General features: G+C 32.3%; 1 protein-coding gene across 9 annotated transcripts in view; it reads left to right on the plus strand.

Moving 5' to 3' along the window:
• The window catches only part of LOC132732351 (kinesin-like protein unc-104), a 105881-nt gene that overhangs the window by 43192 nt on the left and 48798 nt on the right, over positions 1-13891 (plus strand). For 8 of the 9 annotated variants that reach the window (XM_060718757.1, XM_060718758.1, XM_060718759.1 and 5 more), the window contains exons 8-10: positions 434-577; positions 5178-5198; positions 12553-12631. In XM_060718757.1, the coding sequence (XP_060574740.1) occupies positions 434-577; positions 5178-5198; positions 12553-12631 (244 nt within the window). The remainder of the gene's footprint in view (positions 1-433; positions 578-5177; positions 5199-12552; positions 12632-13891) is intronic. The other variant, XM_060718761.1, reaches the window with a different exon arrangement.

Consider the following 13891-nt stretch of genomic DNA (forward strand, 5'->3'; position numbering starts at 1 on the left):
GGAGGCATGCTGCTTTAAGCTTCCAGCATAAATGACCTTGAGCATAAAGAAAAACTGATGCTAATACTGTGCAGAATTTGTAAGGTTTATAGAAATGTAGTCAAGATTGATGTGATTTTCTGTTGTTTTTACAAGAATGCTTTATATTGCCCCAGTGGGCAAAAATGACACTGAGGATAAAACAACACCATAATGCAAGTACCGGTCTCAATTGGAATAGGTGTATAAAAATATAAGTACATCACAATGTGGAATTTCACCTAGATAGTCTAAAGTTAGTATGATTGGACCATGATAAGTGGTAATTAAGTTGAAAGTGACCTGTTTTGTTTGCTCCTGTGGGCAATTATTTTAGGGCATTAGTTTGCTCTTGTAGGCAATAATTTAGGACATAACTGCTCCTATAACCTATAAATTTATTCTTTTTCTTCAGGTGAGCAAAATTAGTTTAGTGGATCTTGCTGGGTCAGAGCGCGCTGATGCTACGGGGGCTAAAGGTGCCAGACTGAAAGAAGGGGCCAACATTAACAAATCCCTTACAACTCTAGGCAAGGTTATCTCAGCTTTAGCTGAAGTGGTAAGTTAATTCAGATGATAATTTTCGTAGTTTCATAGTCTATTATCACTATCATAGGTGAAGGGAATAGGTGGCCAGTTGTTAAGTGTTTAACATTAGCTTGGTTATGGTCCCGAAAATATCAAAATGATATTACAAAATGTATTCTTAAATAGTTATTGACTGTGATGTATATTTTGGAAAAATATTTCATTGTTTTTGGAAAGGAAAATCATTCAAAATTATGCCCTTTTTAAAGTACTTTTATAACATTTGGCATCCTTTAGCTTAGGGGGCAGGGGACATATTCGAATGATGGCACCGGTCCAATTTTTTAATAACTCAGACATGGTGTTTTGAAGGTACTGATAACTTCTGATATTTCTCTGTCATTGTAATTCTTTCTTGTTTGTGTGTAGGAAATGAGAAGTATTTTTGGGTTTTTACCCGGGTAGCTTTGTATGTATTTCTGACTCTCCGAATGGAGGTGAAAAAGTTAAAAATCAAGCTTTGACAGTTGGCGCCAAACAAGTAAGAAATTTCAGATAAATTTTGTGAAAAATCTAAACGTATGACAGACACTTTATTGGTCATGTCTGAAAATGCCATAGCTTGCACTGCGTGTTTTTAAAGGAATCAGGTGGATTCTGGAGTATGCTGCACCTTCATGAAGATTGCCCATATTGGTATATTTTAGGTGTGATTTTGGCTGGGTGGGGGTAAATATAAATTGCTGTCAGTCATTTTTGGAGGAGCAATGCATGCAAACTATTATTTTCTTCAATGTATGTCATATATCATTGAATAATGCTGTGCAACTGGTTATTTGCCTGTGAAACAGATTTTGAGATATTTGGAATTGTGTTTCTGGTCACACTGAAATAAAAAATTGTTCATTTTTAGCTCGACTTTTCTATGAAAAGGGGAGCTATCCTACTCGCCCCGGCGTCGGCGTCGGCGTCGGCGTTAGCGTTGGCGTCACACCTTGGTTAAGTTTTTCGTACCACCCCACTTTATTTCAGAAGTATTACAAGTATGGCTTTGAAACTTACCATACTTGTTCACCATCATAACCCTCCATCTACAGACAAGAGTACATAACTCTGTCAAGGTTTTTGACAGAATTATGGCCCTTTTTTGACTTAGAAAGTGTATTGAGCTTGGTTAAGTTTTTTGTACCACCTCACTTTATTTCAAAACCATTGGAGGTATTGCTTTGAAACTGACCATACTTGTTTACCATCACGACCTTCATCAACAGACAAGAGGACATAACTCTGTCAAGGTTTTTGACAGAATTATGCCCCTTTTTGACTTAGAAAATACATTGAATATGGGTAAAATCCACTTATTGCCTTAACCCTTTGAGATATTGCTTTGAAACTTTTAATGCTATTTCACATCATTACCCCCATCTGTACGCAAGAGAAGGTAACTCTGTCAAGGATTTGTTTTAAAAATTAAGGCCTTTTATCGACTTAGAATCTTGGTTAAGTTTTTAGTACCAGTCCACTTTTTGACTGAACTGTTTGAGATATTAATTTGAAAGTTGGAATACTTGTTTACCATCATGGTCCCAAAACATGGGCAGGAGAAGGTAATTCTGTTAAGGATTTTATTTGAATTATGGCCCTTTTTGACTTAGAAACTCAGTTAAGATTTTCATTCTTGTCCACTTGTTGACTTAACCATTTGAGATATTACTTTGGAAGTTGGAGTTCTTATGTGCCATCATGAGACCTATCTGTAAGCAAGAGAAGATAACTCTGTGAAAATGTTTCTTGATTTGTACTTAGAAATTCCTAGTTAAAGTCTTGTGTGCCCTTAACTGTCAAAGTTTTGTTTTATAGGCAAGCACTAAAAAAGTCGAGCGCGCTGTCCTTCTGACAGCTCTTGTTAGGTCCCCTGCCCCCTTAAGTTAGGCATTTTGTCATAGGAAAAAAAAATCAAATGTTAGGCATTTTATTGTAAGAGTAAGGCAATTGGACAAGAGATATTTAGTTCAAGTTAGGCAATTTTGTTGAAGGAAATGAAGGCAATTTCTGAAATGGGAGATGAAAGGAGATTGTGGCCATAAAATGAAGTAATAGAAAAAAAATTAGTCAACAGACGCTAATATCTGAAGACATGTGTTTCTGTGACAAGTGTGAATTTTTTTCCAGGAAATGCATTCAAATTATTTGTAATTTCCTGGAAATATTTTCTTTGTGTCGCTATGACCGATTCTTGTAAGATGTCTGAAATTATCCCCGCATAGACGTTCTGTCTCCGAACATTTTACATTTAAGGGCATCATATGGCTTTAATTATGTCTGACGGGTCAAATTATGACTTGATCTTCACAGGAACGGCACTGTTTTGATTTTCGTTTATTATTGCTTTTTTTGAACAACATACCTTCAGAGATTTATAACATTCCTGCGTTATTGAATTTTGATAGTGTTACGTAAAGTCAAGGGAAGAAAAAACTTAATTCAAGCTGGCATAAGGAGCTTACAAGCCATTTTAATTTACCTAAGACTTGACGTCACTTATGCGTTACACTATACACGCGTTGATGATAAATGATAAGTTTCTATACTGTAAACAGTTGTTTTTTTTATGTATGTGATAAACAGAATATTATACATGTATTTGTGTTACTATGTTCATTACTAAATTTATTGAACCCGTTGAATAAAAATCATATGCTGATTGCTCTCCAGAGCATCTCATATTATTATTTTATTCAACACGTTCACTCATTCAATAACCACTATCTACAGGCTCAAAAAAATGTCTCAAGTACATAATATTAGGCAGAAATATCTTCGCAAATGTTAAATAATAGAATTCCACAGAAAATTTATTGAATATTTCCTTCGTTTGATGTCATACCGAATATTGTTATAAACATTCCTTTGATTACATACGCGTCTGAGACAATTTTTAAAAAAAAAACAAACGAGAAGGGGGAAAAAATGAGGAAGAAATATTTTGTCATTGCCTCAATGGACTAGCTATAGAAACTGGTTGCCATAGCAACAGATTTGCCATCAGATTAGCTATTGATCGAGAGGACAGCAAGTTGTTGATTCAACAAGAAATAAAAGCTAGGTGACATTTTTCGTAGTCTATAAGATAATGGGATATTTCAATGGAGACTCGCAGGTTTCCAAATATGGAAACACGGGTCTTTATTTAGGAGAGATGTAGCGACACGGGCGTTTTTATTGTCATTTGATTGATAGGCTTTCGTGCTGTTTTTCCGTAAATCACTTTAACAAAAATGATCGCATATAAAGTAACAGTTGTTCAGTCCAGACCATGCTGCAATGATAATGTTGCGCATGCTTTTATACGTACATGTACAAGCTTTTGTAAGTACATGTACAAGCTTTCGTTAGTACATGTACATGCTTTCATAATTATGTACATGTACATGACATAAATAATTAGATACATGCAGAGCTGTCAAAATCTGATTTTGAGTTACTAATCCATTTTGACTGAAGCATTTTTCTACCTTCCGATAATTGTGATATTTGTTGAGTAGATTCTAGAAAAAAATCTAACTTGTCCATACAGGCTGTAGGAAAAGTTAAGCAATATAGACAATTGATTTTGCAATCCTGTACATGCACAATCATATCTAGTGGGTGGGGGTGCGGAGTCTTAGATTTGGATTATTGCGTTTTAGTTGAATATGCATTTTAGTAAACTAAGTTTAGACAATTTACATTTAAGTGTATAAAGCTGTGTATCTGCCCCGCCAACAATTATTGTTTGAATTTTGAAAAAGAATACTTCCAAATTGCTTGTATGAAATAATTATGGTAATAAATTGTCTTAAAAATGAATGGCAATGCACGAAATTTAACTAAACGGATAAAACTACTTTAAATAGCAGAAGAATATTTTGTTCTGAAACATTTGATTCTGTTTATGAACAATATACATGTGTGTTAAATATAACAGAAGCCTCTTAAATTACAGTTCTTTCGAGAATCGACCAAAAGATTACGGGAACAATATAATTTTACTTTTTGATGAATTTTGTAAAAATATTTCATCATATATTGTGAAAAAGCTATCTTAAGCTAGCTTACAAAATGGTGACAGAACTAATGAAGTGCAATCTGGTTCATGAAATAACTAATGATGGGCACCAGTGGAGGTCTTTTTTGCTCCACTGGGAAAGGCCCTATTATTGCATTGTATTGTGAAATTTATGACCCAATTTTATACACTTGCTATTCTGTTTGTGTCTCAGTACTCACAGTGGCTTAATACCATTCCAGAAACCAGAAGAACTTTATTGATGATCATTATTTTTCTTATTCTTATCGATCTTTTTATCTGTAACATTTCCTAGTGAAGATTTCTTAACAACTAATGACTTTTTAAGGCCCTTTATATAACTTTTAGCCCTTTATATAACTTTTAGGCCCTTTATATATAAGAGGCAATGGTTAAGATAGAAAAAAAAATAGTTTTATCAATCTTTTTGTATCTTAAAAGAAAAAAAAACAAACAAAAAAACAACAACATTTATAGTAAAAAAGATCTGTTTCTTCATATATATTTAAAATGATAATTTAGTAATTCAAAGCTTTATTTTTATTTTCTTTGTGCATATAAGAGTGCCATGGACCATTCAAAAGTAAGTTTTGCCATATTGTAAACAAGTGTTGTGTAAGTGTAGTAAAGTTGTTGTACCTGTGTGTGATAGAATAGTCGTTATTTCCATTATTACCTCCCTTTAGAATTGTTTCACAGTTGTCCCCCTTTATCCTTAACCAGTGTAATTTTGACTATTTTTAAGAAATATCATTGCAGGATTGACTAAGAAATGTATTGTTCTTTAATAAGTACCTTTAAAGTTATGCTTTTCATTTTCCATCTAGGTCTAATCTTATAAGTGTGTAAAATACATCATGTAAGGAAAGCCTATGCCATTGTGACATCATAGACCTTCCATATTTTGACATTAAAGGGCCTCCATATTTGCCATGATCTGACTGTATTTTGACATCTCAGACCTTCTATATCTGCAATGATCTAACTGTATTTTGACATTAAAGGGCCTCCATATTTGCCATGATCTGACTGTATTTTGACATTTCAGACCCTCTATATCTGCAATGATCTAACTGTATTTTGACATTAAAGGGCCTCCATATTTGCCATGATCTGACTGTATTTTGACATTTCAGACCTTCTATATCTGCAATGATCTAATCGTATATTGACATTAAAGGGCCTCCATATCTGCCATGATCTAACTGTATTTTGACATCTCAGACCTTCTACATCTGCAATGATTTAAGTGTATATTGACATTAAAGGGCCTCCATATTTGCCATGATCTGACTGTATTTTGACATTTCAGACCTTCTATATCTGCAATGATCTAACTGTATATTGACATTAAAGGGCCTCCATATTTGCCATGATCTGACTGTATTTTGACATCTCAGACCTTCTATATCTGCAATGATCTAACTGTATATTGACATTAAAGGGCCTCCATATTTGCCATGATCTGACTGTATTTTGACATTTCAGATCTTTCATATTTGCAATGATCTAACTGTATATTGACATTAAGGGGCCTCCATATTTGCAATGATCTGACTGTATTTTGACATCTCAGACCTTCCATATTTGCAATGATCTTACTGTACTTTGACATTAAAGGGCCTTCATATTTGCAATGATCTGACTGTATTTTGACAGTATAGGGCTTCCATATTTGCAATGATCTTACAGTATTTTAACATTATAGGGCTTCCATATTTGTAATGATCTGTCTGTATTTTGACATTATAGGGCTTCCATATTTGCAATTGTCTGACAGTATTTTGACATAATAGGGCTTCCGTATTTGCAATGATCTGACTGTATTTTGACATTATAGGGCTTCCATATTTGCAATGATCTGATTGTATTGCTATATTTGCATTGGCTTGCATAATATGTTTTGACAAGATGTACTTTTGGCATTTTAGGTCTTCCATAATTGCCCTTTGCTCCCAACAAATTAAATAATTCTAAAATGTGGTACTTGTTTGTCATTCTATGTAATGTATTTTTTCTTGAAATAGTAAGTTAAGTAACAAAAATCAGTTAATATTTCATAACTTTATTTTCTTATGCATTTTTCGTAATTTAAAGCTTTACTGTAAAAAGCGCTTAAATATACTTCAGTATTTGTATAGATGTTGAATTTTTATAACCTGTCATATTTATCTGATGTGTATGTGAGCAGCATTATGACAAAACCAACATAGTGCGTTTGTGACCAGCATGGATCCAGACCAGCCTGCGCATCCACGCAGTCTGATCAGGATCCATGCTGTCTGCTATCAGTTTCTCTACTTGTAATAGGGTTTGTAAGCGAACAGCATGGATCCTGATCAGACTGCGTGGATGCGCAGGCTGGTCTGGATCCATGCTGGTTGCAAACCCATTATGTTGGTTTTGTCATGACATGGCTCAATTTATATTTGTAAAAAAAAAAAATTGACCATTTTTTCACAAAAGCTGGAATATTGTTTCTATTAAACCAAGTTATTGCATAACATTGTTGAGTATTGGTAAACATTTTTATTTTTTGCTATATTGCCTTTCAAAGAAAAATTTCAAGGTATGTGAAATTTTTATTGAAAAAAAAAGAAAAGAAAGAAATCATCATTTTTCATATTTCTTCCTTTATCACAATTACTCACAGTGTATAAATGGATCTACTTCCTACCTTTTTGTTGAAATTTTATCTGTCATACCAAACGTAATGTATAGAAAGTGCATTTTGATTGGTTTTAATTGCCTCATGAAATTGTGAGGCAACCAGTGAAATAGTTGTCTTTGACACACACCTCTGATTGACTGAATATCCATGGCTGATAAATTTTAATTTTTCCACGATGCTACTTAAAAGATTAAATTTCATAAGCTCTAGTAGCACAGAGGTACACTGAGGGGTACCTTGTTATTGGCAAATTTTTACATTGGTACATATTTTCTTTTCATAGGCTTGCAAGACAAAGTAATTTCATTTATCCACTGCGGGACTGCATCAAGATTAAATTTCATAAGCTCTAGTAGCACAGAGGTACACTGAGGGGTAACTTGTTATGGCAATACATTGGTACATACTTTAACTTTTCATAGGCTTGCAAGACATTTAAGAAATTTCGTTTATCCACTGTGGGACTGCATCAAGTTTTCTTTTTATTTTGTTTTTTATTTCATAGCTAGAAAAAAAATCACTTTATCACTGGGTTTTATAATAATTTAGATTTTAATGCCCACTTTTCTAAGTGGACATCTAATTTTACCCTTGTTTTTCGGTCAGGCTGTGCACGTAAACAGTGGATTGCAGGGGCATCTGATGTGTCCTATGGACACAATTTTTCTAGATTCTATTTTTATGCTCCCCGTATGTACGTATGAATTTGTGTCCGGCCCATAACTTCGTTATTTGATGTCGGATTTTACAACTATTTCACAGAAGTAATCACCTTATTGAGACAACGTGTCGCACCCAACGTTTGGGTGGCTACCTTGAAGGTCAAGGTCACAGCATGACCTTGCAGCAAAATTGTGTCCGGCCTATAACTTCGTTATTTTACGTCGGATTTTACAACTATTTCACAGAAGTTATCACCATATTGAGACGACGTGTCACACGCAACATTTGGGTGGCTATCTTGAAGGTCAAGGTCACAGCATGACCTTGCAGCAAAATTGTGCCCGGCCCATAACTTCGTTATTTGAAGTCTGATTTTACAACTATTTCACAGAAATGATCATCATATTGAGACGAAGTGTAGCGTGCAACGTTTGGGCTGTTTTTACATGTTGAACTTTGTCTGTGACATAACTGACACTACAAGAGGTACACCTTCCTGTTTCCAAAACCTATTTGGGGAGCATCACCTGGTTTAACCGGCTCTTGTTTATTTATTGACGCTTACTGGTCTTCACTTGCATTCATAATACTTTATTTGTTTATTTCTTAGGGTTCATTTTAAATTTTTTAGAACTGTATTATATTTTTGAAATTTTCTTGAAGCAGTTAGCACTATTAGTTGTGCAAAATTATTACTTGTTACCCATACTATTTCCATTTCAAGAAAAATTCATTAAAGTTCTAAAATGTAATAAACCCCACCCAAAATGTAAAAAAAATAAAATCAGAATTAAGCAATTTGATATTGAAATCCCTTAAAAATGAAAATGGACTATCCCAAATTGATCGAAGTTTAGTGATATTCTTGTTTATTACGGCTATAACTAAATTTTCTGGCTTAATTCTCTGAGGAGAGCACAAGGTTTGAAATATTGACAGATTTTCGTCTGATGTTGAAATGTTTCGAGATTTTTTTTTCGGGAATTTTTACAAAATATATGATTGATATCCTGTCTACGTACCAGTCTGCTAGGAGTGCCGTCTGCAGAATTTGATAACAAAATTATATATTATATTATTTTAGTTGTTAAGAGAATGTTCTCAATATGAAAAGCCCATGTTGTCTGTTTGTAGGAGAGTTTTTGTATATTCTTAGTTTGTACAAGAATTATAATTTTATTTTTATATTTCACACGTTAACACAAGACATTTTGCCATAGATTCTGGACATTTAACTTGTTTCTTTTTTTCTTTTTTTTTGATTTATATATAATAAAACACTTTTTATCTAGTAAACTTTGAACTCTTGTTACATTGCACAACTTAAGCAGGTTAAAGGTTAATATTGTACAACAAAATCTGTTTTGAAATTTTTTGCAAAAACTTCTTATATATATAACTGTCTTAATACATATTATTTATACTTTTTTTGGTCAGTCAAAATCCATTACATACATGTATATTAATTTCAAACTTCAATTGGTAATGTTTTAATTTCTGAAAAAAAAAACAAAAAAACGCAACAGAACACTTCCCATATTTTGTTTATCATCATTTTCGATTTGTAAATTTAGAAATCTTTCTGAATTAACAATAGACACTTCTAAATTCAAACCAGGATAAAGTCCAGTGATGTTATAGTTTTAATAGTTTCAGTTGTGTTGCTTATACCTGAACAAAACACAATAGAAACAAACATTTTCTTCTCAATGGCACTCTAAAAGTATGTAAATAATTAAGTGTACAATGGTCGTGCTCAATAACTGACTTTAAGACCGTGAATAAGCTACTAAAAAAAACCTTAATTGACTCAGAAAGTATGTTAATTAATGAGTGCACAAAGGTCGTGCTCAATATAACTGACTTTAAGACTGTCAATAAGCTACTAAAAGAACCTTGAAGGAAATAAACAAGGTTATAAATTTGTCTGTTTCTGTTAATGATCGAGTTATGTCTAAATGCCGTCTGCTTATAAGGAGGGGTTCACATTATGTCTAGGAGTGGTTCACATTACATTTATGTCTAGGAAGAAGTAAAGGAAGAAGTAATGTTTAATAAATTTGTTGGGGAAAATCTGTAATAGATAATTAACTCAATAAATTTGTTGGGAAAATCTGTAGTACAAAATTTGATAGATAATGAACTTAATAAATTTGTTGGGGAAAATCTATAATAGATAATTTAATAGATAATTAACTCAATATATTTTTTGGGGAAAATCTATTATAGATAATCTAATAGATAATTACCTCTATAAATTTGTTGGGGGAAAATCTATAATAGATCATTAAGTAAATGGTTAAGTCAATAAATTTGTTGGGGAAAATCTATAATATACCTGTACGAAAATTCTGAGCCAATTCTGTACAGACTCTGTACCAACTCTGGTTGTTATAGAGGCAGATTTTCATTTTTCTGTACAGAGTTGACACCGACACAGAATTGGACACAGAATCCGCCTAGGAAATAGGTGATTTTCTGTGCAGAATTAAACAGAATCAAAAAATTTTCTGTACAGAAAAAATTTTCATACAGATATTTTGCTCTTAGTTATTTATATAAGACAGAATTTCACTACTTAGAAAAAAAATTGAGGCAGAATTTACATTAACACACAGAATTTTAACACTTAGATAAATCTTGAGACAGAATTTACTTTTCTAGCCAGAATTTCACTCTTGAGTTAATCTCAGAGTAGAAGAATATTCTGTAATACCAGGTGTAACCCCCATGTAACCCCTGTTGGTCAATTCAAATCTCTCAGGCCGCCACGTGAGGTTTTATTACACAAAGTGTCTTCATATTGGCAAAGATTATGTTTTGTTTAGTTTATTTTTCTAATGATAAGTTAACAAGTTAGTTGTTGTGAAGTTGTGAAGAGAAATCATGTAGAGACTTGAAATTCTCAGATTTAGGGGCCAAAGAGGAATTATGATGGAATTATAATCAAAACCAGAGGTAAGATTTTGCAATGTTTTCTTTGAATTTTTGGGTATACCTTCCACAATTGATAAAAGAAATTATTTATACATCTTTTAATAGTCTATGGATTATCTATATTAGTTGATTTTACTATGATTTGAGACACAGACCACTATGGTCTAATGAGTATAAATGCACTGAGGTCAAAGCTGGGACAGTAAAATTATAAGTTCATAAATTGCTTTTTGATAAGTCAAGATCTATTTTTTTAAATTTCCTATCTTGCTCTTTTATGCAGTAAATAGTTTGGCTATTCTATAATTCAATTCATTTAGCTTATAACTCCCGGCAATTGTGTTACTATTTTAAGTTATGTTGCAATTTGTAACACAAGCTTTGGTCAGGGATGATATATGTAAACAGTCAGTGACTTTGATGTTACTCAGGGTGCTATATCAGTGCTATACAAAAAATAGGGATACAATTGTAACTGTTTTATATACACATTGAAATATTTCACAAATTATGCATATCATTTAATAATAATAGAATGAACATTATTCAAATTCCTTTTTTTTTTACTCTTTAGGATGTGTGGTGCAAAGACAGAGACAAGCCAATTCCTGATGACACTGTGCCCTCAACAAGGCTATTACTCGTTGGATAGACTACTCCAGGAAAGAAATGAATAAAAATTGTTAAATGAAATTAATAAATAAAAAATGTTCAAAAGGAAATTGATTTTGTTTTTAGCCAAAAAAGAAAATCTGTACAGAATATTTTCTGTACAGAATTTTTTCTGTGCAGAATTCCCTTTCAGATATTTTCTATGGACAGGGTTAATTCTGTACAGAATATGAAGAAGCCCAGATTTTTTTCTGCCCAGATTTTTTTTCTGCCCAGAATTTTTTTTTCTGCCCAGATTTTTTTCTGCCCAGAAAATATGCGGCTTAATTTAAATATTTCAGAAAAAATCTGTACAGATTTTGTTCTTTATCCTTATTGCTAAAATCTATTAATAGAATTCTGGTTCAACTTTGTTTCATTTAACCAGATTTTTTTCTGTACAGACTCTGTACAGAGTTTTCAAAATAAAGTCTGTACAGATTCTGTCTGCATTCTGCCCAGACTTTTTCGTACAGGTATAATTAATAGCTTATGAAGTTAATATATTTGTTGGGAAAATCTATAATAAGTAATGAACCTTTAGGGGGAACTTTTCAGAATAATTTTTGGTAAAATAGAATTACCTGAGTTTTAATGTCACCCTCTCCCAAATATCCTTCAATTTTTAGAAAGATATTTTAAAATTTTTATTAATTTTTCGAGATAAATGTTCCATTTCATGTTAGTCTAAACCAATAACTTTAATGTATGCAAAATTTCAGATTATTTGCTCACTAAATTAAATTAATCTAATTGTGAGAAATTATCCAAAATTGAAAAGCATTGCAATGTTTTTCACTCAAATCGGGCTAAGAATAGCACAAATATAAGATTTTCAATTTATTTCAATATATTACTTAATTACCATTTGTATATCATTCTGTTTTGATTAAGTGTCTCAGGGATCTTTGTGAGAACTTCAAATTTTATGTTTTTTATGTTTTGAACCTCAGTGGAATTTCTTAAAAATATGAAACACTTGAACTGATTAGTAACTATTCTTTCTTTGTTACAGGCAAGCAAGAAAAAGAAGAAAGGGGAGTTTATTCCTTACAGAGATTCAGTTCTGACATGGCTTCTCCGAGAAAACCTTGGTAAGTATGATAAGCCCATTTTAGGCTTTTAAACAGTATAAGCCAGAGTCTCTGAAGGTCAAGCAGTCTGGTAATGACATGCCTCAGCCACTTCTGTATGAGGTCAGAACAACTTTTTTAGCCAAAACTGACTCGATTCTTAGCTAACTATAATTAGCTGGTGATTGGTAGTTATTTGCTGCATTGTATTATGATAAATCTGAAAATGGGTGGTAACAACTACAAAATTTAATGGAAGTGGTGTGGTAGTTAAAATAATTGTATTATGATAAATCTGAAAATGGGCGGTAAAATACAGCCTGAAAATGGAAGTATTATTAATGGGCACCATTAAACTATAATGACAAGCTTTCAACAAAGTTTTGTTTACTGCAAGGGTAAAAATTTACAAGCTAACTGATAATTGGCAAAGTTTCAATTCCGAGCAAAACATTGGAACTTCTCTGCAAGTCTGTGGCCAATCTTTTAAAATTTGAAAAGCATTGCAAGCTTACAGCATTCTTAAAATTCAATAAAGTTGCAGTTTTGTTGACTTTCTTCCCTTTAAGTATAAAATTTTCTTCTCTTAATTTGTAAAATTTTTGATGTTATATTATATTTCATACTATTCTTTAAATTGAAATAAGCATCTTTGTTTAATAATGAATAACTGTAATTCTTAGAATTGTCTCGGGCAAAACATTTTTAATATAATTACAGCTCTGGAAACAGTTACATCTTATTGTAAATTCACAGCTTGATATTCATTCATTATCAAGGTTTTATTTTTGTATTTCCCTTCTCCTGTAAATAATTTAGTAAATTCTAGAAAACTCTTCAATAATGGAGGAATAAAATGTATAAATCTATCTTAGGTTGTTGAATTTTATTTGATAATTTTCTTTTATGCAGAGTTACAAAAAATCTCTTAATAATAGGGAAATTTTACAAGCATGGTTATTTGATATTTATCTGTAAATTGTTGCCATGGCAACTAATAGTATGATGCATTGTAAATAAATGTAAAAAAAAAGATGTGCCGTCCAAAATAGAAATGCGATACAAGGACTAGCGACATTATTCATAACTGAATTATCAGGTAGGAGGAAATAAGATGTGGAACAAATTTGATAAAAACAGGCACTAACCTTTAAAGAAAATGGAAAGCAGTATTGACTACTGAAGTATCTGGGGGTTTTAATGTATAATTATATCCTTTATGAGTTTCTGTTTCAAAAATAATACATCTGTGATGAGTTTATCCCTGCAACAACTGAATCT

This window comes from Ruditapes philippinarum, unplaced genomic scaffold, assembly GCF_026571515.1.
Source record: "Ruditapes philippinarum isolate M1 unplaced genomic scaffold, ASM2657151v2 ctg1551_1_1_1_1, whole genome shotgun sequence".
Taxonomy (NCBI): domain Eukaryota; kingdom Metazoa; phylum Mollusca; class Bivalvia; order Venerida; family Veneridae; genus Ruditapes; species Ruditapes philippinarum.